Below are 18,599 nucleotides of genomic sequence, written 5' to 3' on the forward strand. Positions count from 1 at the left end.
GATGGCAATTTTCACAATATTAATATTTCTAATTCTAATGTGGGAGATTTTTCCATCTTCTGATGTCCTCCTAAATTTCTTTCTTTAGTGTTTTCAAGTTTTTATTGTAGAGGTCTTTTACTTCTTTGGTACGGTGGTTTGATTCAGGTGTCCCCCATAAACTTATGTGTTCTGAATGATAGGTTCCCAGCTATATATTGTAGGAGGCAGGCTTATGGGTATTGTATAGCCAGCTTCTCCTTGCCAGTGTTTGGTACACTCTTCCTGCTGCTGTGGTCCACCTGATGTTGGCCAGGAGATATGTCCACCCTTGACTCATGCCATCATTTTCTCCTGTCATCATGGAGCTTCCCTTTGAATCTGTAAGCCAAAATAAACCCTTTCCTCTTATAAGCTGCTCTTAGTTAGTTTTTTTTTTTTCCTTTTTTCTTTTCTTTTTTTTTTTTTTTTCGCCAGCAGTGTGAAGCTGACTGCAACAGTAAACTTGGTACCACAGGTAGGATTGTTGCTGCTGGAAACCTGTGTGGCTTTGATCAACTGGAACTGATTTGCAGCAGGAAAGTAGAAGGATTTGGAATCTTGGCCTAAGTAATGCCTTGTAGTGATGTATGTACAGCTTGATGGACCATCCTGGCCAGAATTGAAAGAGCTGAATGCAGTAGGAACTATGAACTGTGAGGTTTGGCTTATGAGGGAAAGGAAGAGCTTTGTCTGGATTGGGCTAAAGGCAGTTTGTATGAGGCTTGCTGTATGCCCGTGCCCGAAGAACTAAGAGCTGATGGATATGGTACAGAAAAAATACAATCTTTGGGCTGAAACTTACCCATTCAGCTGCAATTGTTTGAGAGCTTACAACAATTTAGAGTGGCCTAGATGATCTGCATTGGAATAACAGGAAAAATGCAGACTCTTTTCAAGGAACTTAAATGTTGAAGGAGTGTACGGTTCTTTAATGTCTGACTTATTCCCCCCTGAATTAACAAATTGGTAGCCCACTTGGTACTGTGGAGTATAACAAATGCAGGTCTGTGGGATGGCTGCCAGGGAGAGCTGCCAGCACTGGATAGAAAGTATACCTGGGGTTATGAGCAGCCAAGCTGGAGGGCAGAATTGGAACTCCAGAGACTTGTCAGTAAGCCAAAATAAATCCTTTCCTCCCGCGAGCTGCTCTAGATCTGGTGTTTTCTTTTCTGCCAATAACATGAAGCTGACTGCTGCACTTGGTTACAGATAATCAGAGATATTTGGGTGTTTTTGTGGCTATTGTGAATGTTGATGTTTCCCTGATTTTCATTTATTTTAATATATATATTTTACATATTTTACTTATTTGAGAGAGGGAGGCAGTTAGAAACAACGGACACACCAGGGCCTCCAACTGTTGCAAATGAACTCCAGATGTGTGAGCCACCTTGCGTATTTGTCTTATGTCGGTCCTGGGGAATTGAATCTGGGTCCTTTGGCTTTATAGACAAGCACCTTAACCCCTCAGCCATCTCTCCAGCCCCCTGATCTCTTTCTCAGTATGCTTGTTATGGTATATAGGCAGGTTACTATTTTTTTTGTGCATTTTTTTCCCATGTTTTGAGGTAGGGTCTTGCTCTATCCCAGGCTGACCTGGAATTCACTCTGTAGTTTCAGGGTGTCCTCGAACTCATGGTGATCCTCCTATCTCTGCCTCCCAAGTGCTTGGATTAAAGGTGTGCTCCACCATGGCTGATGATAATTTTGTATTCTACCACTTTTCTAAAAGTATTTATTAATTTCAGGCAGTTTCTGGTGGAATCTTTAGTTTCTCTTAAATACAGAATCAGGCTGGGCATGGTGGCACAGGCCTTTTAATCCCCAGCACTTGGGAGGCAGAGGTAGGAGGATCATTGTGAGTCTGAGGCTACCCTAAGACTATATAGTGAACTGCAGGGGAGCCTAGACTAGAGTGAGACCCTACCTCAAAAAATAAACAAATGAAAGGAGCAGAATCAGTTTGATTTATTTCTTTCCAGTTTATATCTATTTTATGTCTTTTTCTTGTCTTACTGCTTTAGCTAAGACTCACAAGAACTGTGTTAAGTACTAGCAGGGAGAAGGTCTATCCCTGTCTTATTCCAGATCTTAGGAAAAATGCTTCAAGTTTTCTCCATTTAGTATGATAATGCCTTTAGGTTTGTCATTTATAACCTTCATTATGTTGAGAGATTGATTATCCCTTCATCCCTAATTTCTGCAAAGTTTTTATCATGAAGGAATGTTGTATTTTGTTCAAGGCCTTTTCTGTATCTATTGAGATGATCATGTAATTTTTTTTTTCAAGGTTGGGTCTCACATTTAGCCCAGGCTGTCCTGGAATTCACTATGGAGTCGCTGGGTGGCCTCAAACTCACAGCGATCCTCCTACCTCTGCCTCCCAAGTGCTGGGATAAAAGGTGTGTGCCACCACACCTGGTGATCATGTGATTTTTGTCCTTAAGTCTATTTATGTGATGTGTTTATGTTTATTCATTTCTGCATGTTGAACTATCCCTGCATTCTGGGGACAAACTACCTAATCGAGGTGGATAATTTTAATATGTTGGTGAATCCAATTCACCAGTATTTTATTGAATTTTTTTTGAGGTATGGTTTCACTCTAGCTCAGGCTGACCTGGAAATCACAGGGTAGCCTCAAACTTGTGGCAGTTCTCCTACCTCTGCCTCCCTAGCGCTGGGATTAAAGGCATGCACCACAACGCCCAGCTTATTGAAATTTTTTGCATCTATGTTTAACAGGGTTGGTTATATATATTTTCTTGTTGTTATAGTTGTTTTTCTGTCTGCTTTTTTTTTCTCTTTATAATTTTTTGTTTTCTTTTATTATCTTTTTCTTTTGCTTTTATTTTTTTTAATGTTCTCTTTATTTATTATTTTTAAATTAGTTTTCTATTCAGCAAATACAGGCAGTTTGGTGCCATTATTAGGCTCATCCATGACCTAGCCCTCCCCAATGGCCCATCCTTGTTGATGTATATGGGTCGTGCATTGTGGAGTTAGCCCACAGTTATTGGTACAATAAATGTCTCTGCATATCCTGATCCAACATGTGGCTCTGACATTCTTTCCACCCCCTCTTCTGCAAAATTTCCCTGAGCCATGTTGGGTTCATTTTTGGTCTGCTTCAGTGGTGAGGTATTGAGGGTTTCTGGAGCTCTGGCTCTCTTATTTGGTAGGCATTGATTTTTCTCTGTGTTGGTTTCCTTCCACCTTTTGCTGGTATCTGGTTCATAAGGAAAACAGCACCCTTGCTTGTTTTGCCAATTTTCCTTAGTTTCAGCCGATGGCTCTCTCCTTAGGATCTGCATCTATTTTTCTTTCCCTGGGATTTGCAGCGCAGCTAGGCGGTTGCCATCTTCGCTGGAAGTGTTCTGTCTGGTTTTGCTGTTATTGTAATGCTTCCTTCATAGGTGTCAGTGACTGTTCCCTTCTTTTCAATTTTATGAAATAACTTGAGAGGTAGTGGTTTCAGGTCCTCTATAAAGGTGTGATCAAATCTTAATAAACCCATCTGGGCCTGGACATTTTTAGTTGGGAAATATTTTTATTTTTATTATTACTTGTTTTATTTTAGAGAGGGTGAGAAAGAGAGAATTGGCATGCCAGGGCCTCAGCCACTGATATCAAACTCCAGATGCTTTCGCCATCTAGTGGGCATGTGCAACTGTTGCAGTCAAGTTTTCATTGCTAGCAGAAATCACCTGACCAATTTGGGGCAGGGGTTATTTTGGCTTACAGACTTGAGGGTAAGCTCCATGATGGCAGCGGAAAATGATAGCCATGAGCAGAGGTTGAACATCACCTCCTGGCCAACATGAGGTGGCTAGCAGGAACAGGAGATTGTGCCAAACACTGGCAGGGAAAAATGGCCATAATACCCTTAAGCCTGCCCCCAATAATACACTGCCTCTAAGACGTGTTAATTCCCAAATCTCCATCAGCTGGGAACCTAGCACTCAGAATGCCTAAGTTTATGGGGGCCACCTGAATCAAACCATCACAGTGACATTGTGCTTGCTTCACCTTTGTGTATCTGGCTTATGTGGGATCTGGGGAGTTGAACATGGGTTGTTAGGCTTCACAAGCAAGCACCTTAACCATTAAACCATCTCTAGCTGGAAGATTTTTATTACTGCTTCAGTCTTTAATCTTGTTACTTGTTAGAGCTCTAGATAAATTAATCTCCTTTAATTTTGGTAAATCATATGTGTCAAGAAAGTCATCCATTTCTTTTATATTTTCCAGTTTGGTGGAATTTAGATTTTGAAATATATCCTTATGATTTTCACGATTTCATTGATATCTGTTATAATATCTCCATTTTTATCTCTAATATTAGATTAGTCTCCCTGTTCTTTTGGCTAATGGTTTGTCTTTTTTTTTTTTTTTCTGAGGTAGGGTCTCACTCTAGCCCAGGCTGACCTGGAATTTACTATGTGGTCTCAGGGTGGCCTCAAACTCATGGTGATCCATCTACCTCTGCCTCCCAAGTGCTGGGATTAAAGGCATGCACCACCACGCCTAGCTTCTTTTTTATCTTTTTGAAGGACCAGCTCTTTGTTTTATAGATTCTTTAATGTTTTTTCTTTTTTTCTCAAATAAAAAAATTTTTTTTTAAATTTATTTATTTGAGAGTGACAGAGAGAGAGAGAGAGAGAGAGAGAGAGAGAGAGAGATTGAGAATGGGCGCGCCAGGGCTTCCAGCCACCGCAAACGAACTCCATATGCATGCGCCCCCATGTGCATCTGGCTAACGTGGGTCCTGGGGAACCAAGCCTCGAACCGGGGTCCTTAGGCTTAACAGGCAAGCACTTAACCACTAAGCCATCTCTCCAGGCCCTTTTTCTCAATTTTTATTAACACTTTCCATGATTTTTAAAAATATCCCCTGGTGATTCCCTCCCCTTTGGAATTCCATTCTCTATCATATCCCCTACTCCTCTCAATCAGTCTCTCTTTTATTTTGATGTCATGATCTTTTCCTCTTATGATGGTCTTGTGCAGATAGTGTCAGGCATGGTGAGGTCATGGATTTGCAGGCCATTGTGTGTCTGGAGGAGCATGTTGTAAGGAGTCCTACCCTTCCTTTGGCTCTTACATTCTTTCCGCCACTTCTTCCGCATTAGACCCTGAGCCTTGGAAGGTGTGATCGAGATGTTACTCAGTACTCCAGTCACTTCTTTCCAGCACTATGATACCTTTTGTGTCATCCCAAGGTTACTGCCATCTGAAAAGAGAAGATTCTCAAGCCGGGCGTGATGGTGCACACCTTTAATCCCAGCATTTGGGAGGCAGAGGTAGGAGGATTGCTGTGAGATCAAGGCCACCTTGAGACTCCATAGTGAATTCCAGGTCAGCCTGGGCTAGAGTGAAACCCTACCTCAAAAAAACAACAACAAAAGAGAGAGAGAGAGAGAGAGAGAGAGAGAGAGAGAGAGAGAGGGGGGGGGGGGAGGGAGAGAGAGAGAGAGAGAGAGAGGGGGTGGGGGATATTGAGAGAAGATTCTCTACCCAAAGTTAGAGTAGGGTTAATATAAGGGTATAAATTTTTTTTTCTTGATTTCTACCCTGATATTGTTTCTTTCCATGTGGTATTTTGGGGTTTGTTTTGTTTTTGTCTTTAAGGTGTGATCTCTCTGTTTTTGTAATGTAGGCATTTAGAGTTATAAACTTTCCTCTTAGGACTGCCTTCATCATGCCCCTTAGGTTTTGCTGTGTTGTGTTTTTCTTTTCATTCAGCTCTGGGAAGATTTGCATTATCTTCTTGATTTCTTCAACAATCCATTCATTGTTCAATAATGTGTTGTTGAATCTCCAGTAGTTTGTGTCCTTCCTATAGTTTGTCTTATTGACTTCCAGAGCTTATGCATTGTAGTCAGATGAAATACAAGAAGTTATTTTAGTTCTCCTAAATTTGTTGAGATTGCTTTGTGCCTTAATATGTGATCTATTTTAGAGAAAGTCCCATGAGAAGAATGTATTCTGTAGTGTTGAGTGGAATATTCTGTAAATATCTGCTAGGACCATTTAATTTATGGTGTCATTTAATTTCATTATTTCTCTGCTTATTTTCTCTCTAGATTGCCTGTCTGTTAAATATATTAGTGTATTAGGGGCTAGAGAGATGACTTAGTGGTTAAGGTTTTTGCCTGCAAAGTTAAAGGACCCAGGTTTGATTTCCCAGTACCCATGTAAAGCAAGACACACAAGGTAACACGCATGTTCATTTGCAGTGGTTAGAGGCCCTGGTGTGTGCATTCTTTTAAATAATTAAATAAATAAATAAAACTATTTTTTTAAATGTAATAGTGGCATATTAATGTCACTGTTATCGTTTTGTGACTTTTTTTCTAACTTTACACCTAGCATATTTTATTTTATAAAATTAGGTGCACCCATGTTTGGTCCATATATACTTGTAATTGTAATGTTCTTTTGGTTAATTGTTCCCTTGATCAGTATGAATTGACTGTTTCATCTCCTGATTAATTTTGATTCAAAGTCTATTTACCACATATTAGAATAGCAACAGCTGCTTGTTTCCTAGTTCCATTTGCTTGGATTTTTTTTTTCTTCTTTAACCCTAATGCTATGTCTGTCTTTCACTATGTCTTTAAAGGAGCCAAAAGATAGATTCTATTTTTTGATCCAAGCTGTTAGAATATGTCTTTAAGCTGGTTGTGGTGGTGCATACCTTTAATCCTACTTGGGAGGCAGTTCATTGTGAGTTCAAGGCCACTGTGAGACTATATAGTTAATTCCAGGTCAGCCTGGATCAGAGTGAGACCCTACCTTGCGGAAAAAGAATATGTCTTTTAAAATTAAGCAATTAGGGCTGGAGAGATGACTCAGCAGTTAAGGCACTTGCTTGCAAAGCCTAACAACCCAGGTTTGATTCCCAAATAAAGTCAGAGACACAAAGTGGTGCATTTATTTGAAATTCATTTGTAGAATGAATGGCTAGAGGCCCTGTCACCCCCATACTATCTATCTCTGCCCTTGTCAATAAATAAGTAAACAGAAAGTTTAATTTGTGTTGAGGGGAGGGGGAGAAAATGGGCACACCAGGTCACTTTGCCACTGCAAACTAACTCCAGACATATGTGCCACTATGTACATCTGGCTTGGGAGGCAGAGGTAGGAGGATCACTGTGAATTGAAGCCAGCCTGAGATTACATGGTGAATTTCAGAACAGCTTGGGCTAGAGTGAGACCCTTCCTTGAAAATCAAAACAATCAAAATAAATTAATATGATAAAAAAAACTTACAAAAATAGAGCCTGTAGTGGTTAAGACACTTGCCTGCAAAGCCTAAGGACCCAGGATTGATTCTCCAGTTCTCACTTGAGCCAGGTGCACAAGGTGGCATATGTGTCTGGAGTTTGTTTGCAGTGGCTGCAGTCCCTGTCATATCCATTTATTCTCTCTCTCTCAATAGATAAATAAATAAAATCTTTTTTAAAAAATAGAGCATATATTTTTGTCACTATTCCTTGATTAATCTTCTGGCTTACCCAGTTGGTTAACATACGATTTTCATGAACAAATTAGTGAGTTCAACACCCCAGTAGAAAAATAGTCAAAAGATGGATTCAGTTGTTAAAAATACTTGATGCACAACAAGCCTGTTGACTGGAGTTTGGATCTCCAGAACCCACTAAAGCCAGACACAAATACCACATGTGATTGTAATCCCAACATGCTTATGGCAATAGAATTCCGAAGCTCATAGGCAGTTAGTATGGCAGTCGCAGTAGCAAAACAGAAGAGGTCCTGTTCCAAACAAAGTGGAAAGCAAGGACTGATACTGAGGTTGTCCTCTGACCTCCACCTGCACACCATAGCACACTTACACCCATACACTTGGACACTACCCACACAGAAATAGAAAAATAGTCAAGATAGTCCATACCAAACTCAAAAAAGCAGAAGTCTGGTTACAAAGATTCATGAAAACAAGCCTAGTGTCCCTAGTAACTACTCAGGAAATGTAAATATCATTCAAATCCCACAAGACAGGAAAATAGTTAAGTATGAGGAGTTCTCTTTTTGACAAAGTTGTTAAATCAGCAGAACATGTTCTTACTGGGAGTGTGAATTCCTGAGCCTGCATAGAAAGCAGTGTGGTATCATTCAGACAGTTAGGAGGTGCCAATGTCCTTTGTGGCATTTAACTCACATACAAACCCCAGAGGAAGGCACACACCTGCACAAGGAAATATATTCAACAGTGTTTATGCAGTATTCACAATGAAGCCAAAAACGTGGAAATAACACAACTGTCCATCAGTCAGAGAATGGATACATTTTGATATATTTATATCACAACATACTGTTCAGCATTGGAAATGACTAATAAATACACACACTGTCATGAAACTTAAAGTTAACCAACTGAAATAATATATATGTGTGTGTGTATATGTATGTATGTATGTATATGTGTGTATGTGTGTTTGTGTATACATGAATGATACTAACTTTAAGAGCCTGGTCATCTCTGAACAGGAAAGGCAGAAAGAAAATGGGATTAGGGAAGATGATGGAGTTTCAGCCTTTTGTTAACAAAAGAAAAAGGCAAAAACAGGACAAAATATTTTGTAATGCTAAATGATGGTTAATAAGCATTTTTTCTTTCTAATACATTTGAAATATTTCTAGTTAAAAATCTTATGTTCTGGATTGGAGAGATGGCTTAGCAGTTAAGGCATTTGCCTGCAAAGCCAAAGGATCCTGGTTTGATTCTCCAGGACCCACATAAGCCAGATAGATACACAAGGGGGTACATGCATTGAGAATTCAAGATTAATTTTATTCTCAAAGTCAAATATTTTCCCAAGACCTAAATAATTTTAAGAGCTGTTTTACAGATTTGACTGAAAAATTAACTCAGAAGCTGTTTGATGTTTCAGAAATAACTTCAGCTGTAATGGCTCATACATTGCCCACCGCAGTTCCAGAATCTCCGAGGATTCATCCTGCAAGGACACTCAAAACACCCCGAACACCATGGTTACAAGATCCTAACAAAGCACCAAGGTTTTATCCTGTTGTTAAAGAACCAAAAGCCATTGATCTAAAGGTACACAAAACAACCAGTGATATAGAGGCTGCATTTTGTATCCTTTAACATAAAATAATAATTTTTTGTATATATCACCTTTTAAAATATGCATATGTTTAAATTATAAGATTCATTAAACTGGGCGTGGTGGCACATACCTTTGAGGCAGAGGTAGGAGGATCATCATGAGTCGAGGCCACCCTAAGACTGCATAGTGAATTCTAGGTCAGCCTGGGCTAGAGTGAAACCCTACCTCAAAAAATCAAAAACAAAAAAGAATTTTACCATAATGCTATCTTCTCTGTTAAGAAATAACTTCTTTGCAATTGGTTCACGTAATTAAAGAAAACCCAGACATGCAGCGATCATTCTACTTTGCCTTCCTCTAACCTTGTAATCAAACCAAGCTAGGGTCTTGTTTGTGAAGCTGTTTAACTTACATATATGTTTGGGTTTTGTGACTTAATATGATTTCACAATGTGCCATCCACAGTATGAAAGTATGTGAGTTGGTTTATAGTCAGAGGGTTTTAATTCACTTGTGAAGTTCACATTACCGAAAGTAATTGCCATGCTTGACTTTTTTCCTTCAGAGTCCAAGAAAGAGGAAAACAAGGCATAGTACAAACCCCCCTCTAGAGTGTCATGTTGGTTGGGTGATGGATTCCAGAGATCATGGGCCAAGGGCGCCCTCTGTCAGGTACCCTATTCATCAGACACTGCTTTTAATTTTTCTGATTTGAAGTTTGTTGAAAATAGTACTAATTTGATAGTTGGAAATATTTAAAAATTAATATGTTACCAAGTTATAGAACAATGTAAGCAATAAGCCACCATAAGGGAAAGGAGTGGGGGCCATTCAGTGGGCAGTTTACATTGAGCCCGTTAGGGGCTGTTCAGTGAGCAGTTTACAGTGAGCTTCTTAGGGGCCATTCAGTGGGTAGTTTACAGTGAGGCTGTTAGGGGCCATTCAGTAAGCAGTCTACAGTGAGCTCCTTAGGGGCCATTCAGTGGGCAGTTTACAGAGAGCCTGTTAGGGGCTATTCAGTGGGCAGTTTACAGTGAGCTCCTTAGGGGCTGTTCAGCAGGCAGTTTGGACAGTTTACAGTGAGCCTTTTAGGGGCTGTTCAATGGAGCACCTTGCTTCCATTTACTTTTCCTAAAGAGAGATTATTAGATTTATAAACTATGTAACCCTTATGAAAGTTATCATTACAAAGATTCCAAGTTCGTAATGGCATTTAGTAGGTTCTTAGTAGGTATTTATAAGAGAATTAATGTACTAAACAACCCACTCAATCTATATAAAAAACAGAATAGTGAAGCCAGACATGCTGGTGCACACCTTTAATTCCAGCACTTGGGAGGCTGAAGTAGGAGGATTGCTGAGAGTTGAGGACAGCCTGAGACCTAGAGTTCACTGTATAGTCTCAGGCTGGCTTCTAAATCAGGACATTCCTCCTACCTCAGCTTCCTTAGTGCTGGGATTAAAGGCATGTGCCACCATACCGAGCTCTTTTTTTTTCTTTCTTTCTTTCTTTTTTTTAAATGAGAGAGATTTGACGGGCTGGGACTACCAGTCACTACAATCAAAATGAAACTCCAAATGCATGCACCACCTTGTGCACATATGTAACTTGTGTGCCTGACTTACATGGGATCTGGAGAGTTGAATATGGGTCCTTATGCTTTGCAGGCAGTGCCTTAACCGCTAAGCTATTTCTCCAGCCCCTGTTTTTTTTTTTTTTTTTAGACAAGGTCTCACTACGTAGCTCAGGCTGGCCTCAAACTTGGAATTTACTTTGTAGTCTCAGGCTGGCCTCAAACTAATAGCAATTCTCCTATATCTGCCTCCAGAGTTCAGGGACTAAAGTTGTGTGCCACTACACCTAGCTTGAACTTGGGATTCGTACTAGCATTTAGAATCACACACACATAAAATATCCTTCTTTGTTCTCTGATATTCTTAGATTTCTGGGTCATTTTATTCCATTAGGATTTTTTTTTTTTTTCAATGTAGAGCCTCACTCTAGCTTAGGCTGACCTGGAATTCACTATGTAGTCTCAGCGTGGCCTTGAATTTAGAGTGACCCTCTCCCTCTGCCTTCCATGTGTTCCACCACACCCAACTATCATCCATTAGGAATCTTTTATGCTCTTATTTCTTCAATTTTTTTTATCCTTTTTTATTTCTTTCATTTATTTGAGGGAGAGAGAAAGAGAAAGAGGCAGATAGAGAGAATGAGCAGGCCAGGGCCTTTGGACACCACATACCAACTCCAGATGCATGCCCTACTACAAGCATCTGGCTTCCATGGGTCCTGAAAAAATGGAACCTGGGTCCTTTGGCTTTGCAGGTAAGCGCCTTAACCACTTAAGCCATCTCACCAGCTCCAGCCCTTATAAACCTTTTTTATGGTTTTTCTTGTTGTTGTTTTTTTTAATGTATCATTTTTATTATTGACAACTTCTATACTTATAGACCATAAACCATGGTAATTTCCTCCCATCCCCCATTGTCCCCTTCACGACTCCACTCTCCATCATATCCCCTCCCTTTCTCCATTACTCTCTCTTTTATTTGGATGTTCTCGTCTTTTTCTCCTACTATGAGGGTCTTGTGGAGGTATTGCTAGGCACTGTGAGATTATGAGTATCGAGGCTAATTTCAGTGTGGACAGTTGCATTGTAAGGAGTAACACCCTTCCTTTGGCTTTCACATTCTTTCCACCACCTATTCTGCAATGGACCATGAGCCTTGGAGGGTGTTATATATGTTTCAGTGCTGGACACTCCTCCGTTACTTCTTCTCAGCACTGTGTTGCCTTTTTGGTCATCCCAGTGGTCATCACCATCTGAAAAGAGAAGTTTCTCTAACCAAAAGTGAGAGTAGCATTAATATATGAATATGAACATGAAGTGTAGTGCTTACTGGGCAGTATGGTGAGTATAATTTATGCATTTAACCAGACAAGAGCTGGCTTTATACCACTAAGGCTCATGACCTTCCCTGCCATAGGCTTCTGATTAGGTTTTCAGTACCAGACATGTATTCTCTCCTATAGAGCGGGTCTCCAGTCCAATTAGAGAGCAGTTGGTTTCCCTAGAGCAGATATGCCAGTATTGCACCCATTCAGTCATTTGGTCTATCTGGCCAAAATTGAGGCTTTCAATGTCCATTGTTTTCAGCCTGATGACTTCTATCTCCCATAGGGCTGCATGCAGTGCAGCTTTTCCCAACTTTCAGTTGGCTGGGCTACAGGGAGAAGGTTTTCAGCTCAGCCCCAGTTTGATTTCTCAAGAGACCTTGCCACCCAGGCATGTGAAGTCTTCAGCAATAGGGAATTACCATCTGTTACTCAAGGGGAAAACAAGGGCCTTGGCAAGAGCATGTAATGTTTTGGAGGCAACAGGACCCTTCCTGGCTAACAATTCACTGGAAGGTATCCCATCCCTGGCATTAAAAATTTTCTACTAGCAATCTATGGCTTCTGGAGGTGCCATTATCCAAAGAAGTAGGCTTTCATATGTCTTATTCAGAATATCTTGAATTTTGCTTGACCCTCCTCCCACTCTTTTACTCATTCTCTTCCCCTGATCTTGTTTAGGCTATTCCATTCCCTATAATCTGTTCTTCTACTTACATATATACAATGAAATCCCCCTCCTCCCTCTCTTAAAACCTTTTCCTAGCTCACTGGCCTCTGCTACTGATTTTTGGTTCGAGCTCACACACAAGTCATTTGTAGCTAGGATCCACATATGAGTGAGAACATGCAACACTTAGCTTTTGGCACCTGGGTTACCTCACTTAGTATAATCTTTTCCAGATCCATCCATTTCCCTGCAAATTTCATTTTTCTTTACCCCTGAATAGATGTTGTATAAATGTACCACATCTTTATAATCCTTTCATCTGCTGAGGGACATCTAGGATGGTTCCATTTCCAAGCTATTGTGAATAGAGCAGCAATAAACATGGCAGTGCAAGTGTCTCTAAGGTAGTAAGAAGAGTCACTAGGATATATGCCTAGGAGTGATATGGCTGGATCATATGGTAAATCTCTTTTTAGCTGTCTCAAGAACTTCCATACTGATGTCCACAATGGCTGTGCCAGTCTGCATTCCCACCAACAGTGTAGAAGGGTTCCCCTTTCTCCACATCCTCACCAGCATTTGTTGTCATTTGTTTTCATAATGATAGCCATTATGACCTGAGTGAGATGGAATTTCAAAGTAGTTTTTTTAAAATATTTTACTTTTATTATTTATTTGATAGAGAAAGAGAGAATGGGAGCGCCAGGGCCTCCAGACATGTGCACTCCTTTGTGCATCTGCCTAATGTGGGTCTTGGGGAATTGAACCTGGGTCCTTTGGCTTTGCAGGGAAATGCCTTAACCGCTAAGCCACCCCCTAGTCCTTTCTTAGTATTTTAATTTTTTTTAACTTAAAAAAATATTTATTTGAGAGAGGGACAGAGGCAGACACAGAGAGAAAGAGAATGGGTGTGCCATGGCCAACAGCCACTGTAAACAAACTCCAGATGCGTGTGCTACCTTGTGCATCATCTAGCTTACGTGGGTCCTGGGGAATGTAACAGAACCCTTTGGCTTTACAGGCAAACGCCTTAACTGCTAAGCCATCTCTCCAGCCCTAGTTTTTAAATTTCTATTTATTTATTTATTTGAGAGAGAGAGAGAGAAAGAAAGAGGCAGAGAGAGGGAGAGAGAGAATGAGCATGTCAGGGCCTCCAGCCACTGTCAGATGTGTAGCTGGCAAAGAAATTCTCCCATTCTGTAGGTTGTCTCTTTGCTCTATTCACAGTGTCCTTTGCTGTACAAAAGCTTTGTAATTTCATGAGATCCTTGTGGTTGATCAGTGATTTTATTTCCTGAGCAATTGAAATTATATTCAGAAAGTCGTTGCCTATGCCAATATGTTGAAGGGTTTCCCCTACTTTTTCCTCTAGGAGTTTCAGATTTTCAGGTCTGATACTAAGGTCCCTGATCCATCTGGACTTCATTCTTGTGCATGGAGAAAGACAAGGATCTATTTTCACCCTTCTACATATAGATATCCAGTTTCCTCAGCACCACTTGTTGAAGAGGCTGTCTTTTCTCCAATAAATATTTTTGGCACTTTTGTAAAAAAATCAGATGGCTATAGCTGCCTGGTTTAATATCTGGGTACTCTGTTCTGTTCCGTTGATCTACATGTCTGTCTTTGTGCAAGTACCATGCTGTTTTGGTTACTATGGATTTCTAATATAGCTTCAAATAAGGTATGTTGATACTACCAGCCTTATTTTTGTTGCTCAAAACTGGTTTCGCTATTCGAGATGTTTTGTGCTTCCAAACGTATTTTAGGATTGTTTTTCTTTTCCTATTTCTGTGAAGAAGGCCATTGGAATTTAATGGGGATTGCATTAAATATGAAAATTGCTTTTGGTAAGATTGACATTTTCACAATATTGATTCTTCCAATCCAAGAACACGGAATGTCTTTCCATTTCCTAGTGTCTTTTGCAATTTATTGCTTGAGTGTTTTAAAGCTCTCATTGTAGAGATCCTTCACTTCCTTGGTTAGGTTTATTCCAAGATACTTTATTTAATTTTTGAGACAATTGTGAATGGGAGAGGTTCCCTGATTTCATCCTCCGCATGTTTGTTGTTATATATAGAAAAGCTACTGGTTTCTTTGTGTTTATTTTATATCTTTGTGCTATGTTGCTAAAAGTGTTTCTCAGCACTTAACAGTTTGTTGTTAGAGTCTTTAGGGTCCTTTTATGTATAGAATCATATCATCTGCAAATAATTTGATCTCTTTCTTCGAATTTGTATCCCCTTTATGAGTGTCTCTTGCCTTATTGCTATAGCTAAGACTTTCAGTACTATATTAAATAAAAGTGAGGACAGTGGGCACCCTTATCTTGTTCCTGAATTTGGTGGAGAAGCTTCAAGTTTTTCCCCATTTAGTATTATGTTGGCTGTAGGTTTGTCATAAATAGCTTTTATTATGTTGAGATATGTTCCTTCTATTCCTAGATTCTGTAGGACTTTTACCATGAAACGATGTTGGATTTTGTCAAATGACTTTTCTGCATCTATTGAGATGATCATGTGATCATTATTCTTCAGTTCATTTATATACTGTTTTACATTTATTGATTTGCGTATAAAGCCCACATGGTTGGGTTGAATAATCGTATTTTTTTCCCTTTTTTTTGAGATAGGGTCTTACTCTAGTCCAGGCTGACCTGGAACTTACTATGTAGTCTCAGGGTGGCCTTGAACTCATGGTGATCCACCTACCTCTGCCTCCTAAGTGCTGGGATTAAAGGTGTGTGCCACCATGCCCAGCTGTTTGCCAGTGTTTTGTTGAGAATTTTTGTGTCTATGTTCATGAGGGAGATTAGTCTGTAATTTTTTCTTAAATTTTTTTAAGTTTATCTATTTGTAAGAGTCGGGAAGAGGGAGAGAGAGAGACGGACAGACAGACAGACAGAGAGAATGGGTGTGCCAGAGCCTCCAGCCACTGTAAATGAACTCCAGACACATGCCCCACCTTGTGCATCTGGCTTATGTGGGTTCTGGGGAATTGAACCTGAGTCCGTAGGCAAATGCCTTAGCCACTAAGCAATCCCTCCAGACCTGTAATATTCTTTTTTTGTTCTTTGTCTGGTTTTGGATCAGAGTGATGCTGTCTTCTTGAAGGAGTTTGGTAGAATTTCTTCCTTTTCTTTTTTCTACTTTTTAGAAATTTTTTAGTTTTTTTAATTAACAACTAACATGATTATAAAAAATACCCCATGGTGATACCCTCCCCCCCCCCCACTTACCTTTGAAACTCCACTCTCCATCATACCACTTCCCCATCTCAATCAGTCTCTCTTTTACTTTTGATGTCTTGATCTTTTCCTCCTCTTATGATGGTCTTATGCAGGTAGTATCAGGCACTATGCAGCCAGAGATATCCAGGCCATTTTGTGTCTGGAGGGAGCATGTTGTATGGAGTCCTGTCCTTCCTTTGGCTCTTACATTCTTTCCGCGACCTCTTCCGCATTAGACCCCGAGCCTTGGAAGGTGTGATAGCTATTGCAGTACTGAGCACTGCGGTCATTTCTTTCCATCACCATGATACCTTCTGAGTCGTCCCATGGTCACTGCCATCTGAAAAGAGAAGATTCTCAACCAAAAGTGAGAGTAGCATTAATATAATGGTGTGAACATTAACAGAAGTGCTTACTGGGCAGTTTGATAAGCATAGTACATACATTTGGCCAGACAACAGCAGATGTTACACCTCTAGGGCTCATGACTATCCCCATTATAAGTTTTCAGTACTGTTTACTTGTGAACTCTCTCAAGTTCTTTATATAAGCACTTAGAGCTATAAATTTACCTCTCTGGACTCCCTTCATTGTGTCCCAAAGGTTTTGGGATGTTGTATTCTCATCATAGTTGAGTCTATGAATTTCTTTATTTCATTTTTGATTTCTTCAATGACCATTCATCATTCATTAGTGTACTCTTTAGTCTCCATGAATTTCTATATGCTCTGTAGTTTTTCTTGTTGCTGATTTGTAGTTTAATCCCATTGTTGTTAGATAGAGTACAAAGGATTATTTCAATTTTCCTGTGTTTGTTAAGATTTGCTTTATACCCTAACATATGGTCTAGTTTGGAGATTGTTCCATGTACTGCTGAGAAAAATGCATATTCTGCAGCATTTGCATGGAATCTCCTATAGATATCTGTTAGGTCCATTTGTTCCATGACATCATTTAATCCAGATGTGTCTATTTATTTTTTGCCTGGATGCCCTATCAATTGATGAGAGTGGGGTATTCAAGTCAACCACTATTGTGTTGACTGTGACCTTAAGGCTAATAGTGTTTGTTTGATGAAAATGGCAGTGCCCCTGTTAGGTGCATATATGTTTAGAATTGTAATGTCCTCCTGCTGGAGCGAGCCTGCCTGCCTGCTTTCCTTCCTTCTTAACTTCCCTCCCTCCCTCCCTTCTTTCCTTTTCCTTTTTTATTTTGAGGTAGGGTCTGACTCTGTCCCAGGCTGTCCTGGAATTTACTGTGTAGTCTTGATCTCACAGCAGTCCTCCTGCCTCTGCCTCTGCCTCTGCCTCTGCCTCTGCCTCTGCCTCTCTGCCTCTCTGCCTCTCTGCCTCTCTGCCTCTCTGCCTCTCTGCCTCTCTGCCTCTCTGCCTCTCTGCCTCTCTGCCTCTCTGCCTCTCTGCCCCTCTGCCCCTCTGCCCCTCTGCCCCTCTGCCCCTCTGCCCCTCTGCCCCTCTGCCCCTCTGCGCCTCTGCCCCTCTGCCCCTCTGCCTCTGCCTCTGCCTCTGCCTCTGCTTCCTTAATGCTGGGGTTAACAGCGTGCACCACCATACCCAGTTGGAGTATTTCTTTCTTTTTTTAAAATTTTTTTGGAGGTAGGGTCTCATTCTAGCCCAGGCTGACCTGGAATTCCCTATGGAGTCTCAGGGTGGCATTGAACTCACGGTGATCCTCCTATCTCCGCCTCCTGCCTCCAGAGTGTTGGGATTAAAGGTGTGCGCCACCATGCCTGGCTTGAAGTGTTTCTTTAATCAGAACAAAGTGACCTTTTTTATCTTTCATCACTAATGTTGGTTTGAAGTCTGTCCTGTCAGATATTAGGATAACAACCCCTGCTTGTTTCCTAGGACCATTTGCTTGAAATACCATTTTCCATTCTTTCACCCTAAAATAGTGTCTATCTTTTATTGAGAGAAGAGTTTCCTGGAGGCAACAAAACAGCAGAATCCTGCCTTTTAACCCAGTCTGCCAGGTTGGTTGGGGCATTGAGGCTATTGATATTATGAGTTGTTATTGAAAGTTATGTGTTTATTCTCACCATTTTTGTTTTGTAGTGCTTCCTGTTTCCCTTTACTCTCTTATTTTATTTGTTATTTCAGTGTGGTTTATTTGTCCTGTTTCCTCATGTGTGTTTGCTTTGCTTCTCTTCAGCATGAAGGATTCCTTCAAGTGTTTTCTGTAGAGCTGGTTCAGTTGTCATAAATTGCTTTAGCCTGTGTTTGTTGTGGAATGTCCTTATTTCTCCTTCAATTGGGATAGAGATATTTTTGCAGGATAAAGTAATCTTAGTTGACAGTTGTTATCTTTCAGAACTTGGAATACATCATTCCAAGCCTTTCTGCCTTTTAAAGTTTGTGTTGAGTAATTTGCTGTGATCTTGATGGGCTTGCCTTTATAGGTGACTTTCTTTTTCTCTCTAACTGCTTTCAATATGTTTTCTTTGGTTTGCATTTTAGATAGTTTAATTATAACATGATGAGGAGAGGTTCTTTTCAGGTTATGTCTGTTTGGTATTCTGAAACTTCCTGTATCTTCATTGGCATTTCTTTCCCAATTTGGGGAGGTGGGGAGAGGGAGTGAATGAGTGCACTGTGGCCTTCAGCTGCTGCAGATGTACTCCAGATGTGTGCGCCCCTTTTGTGCATGGGCAACATTGTGTGC

General features: G+C 40.4%; 1 protein-coding gene across 7 annotated transcripts in view; it reads left to right on the forward strand.

The window, feature by feature from the left end:
• Positions 1 to 18,599, forward strand: part of Larp1b (La ribonucleoprotein 1B) — a 122,698-nt gene that overhangs the window by 77,063 nt on the left and 27,036 nt on the right. For 3 of the 7 annotated variants that reach the window (XM_045131652.1, XM_045131653.1, XM_045131654.1), the window contains 2 exons: positions 8,940 to 9,109; positions 9,685 to 9,791. The exons of 2 other annotated variants lie outside the window; for them this stretch is intronic. In XM_045131652.1, coding sequence (XP_044987587.1) covers positions 8,940 to 9,109; positions 9,685 to 9,791 — 277 coding nt within the window. Of the gene's footprint in view, positions 1 to 8,939; positions 9,110 to 9,684; positions 9,792 to 11,299; positions 11,357 to 18,599 lie in introns of those variants that run through there. 2 more of the 7 variants (XM_045131656.1, XM_045131657.1) reach the window with 2 other exon arrangements.

The sequence above is a fragment of the Jaculus jaculus genome, chromosome 12 (assembly GCF_020740685.1).
Source record: "Jaculus jaculus isolate mJacJac1 chromosome 12, mJacJac1.mat.Y.cur, whole genome shotgun sequence".
NCBI lineage: Eukaryota > Metazoa > Chordata > Mammalia > Rodentia > Dipodidae > Jaculus > Jaculus jaculus.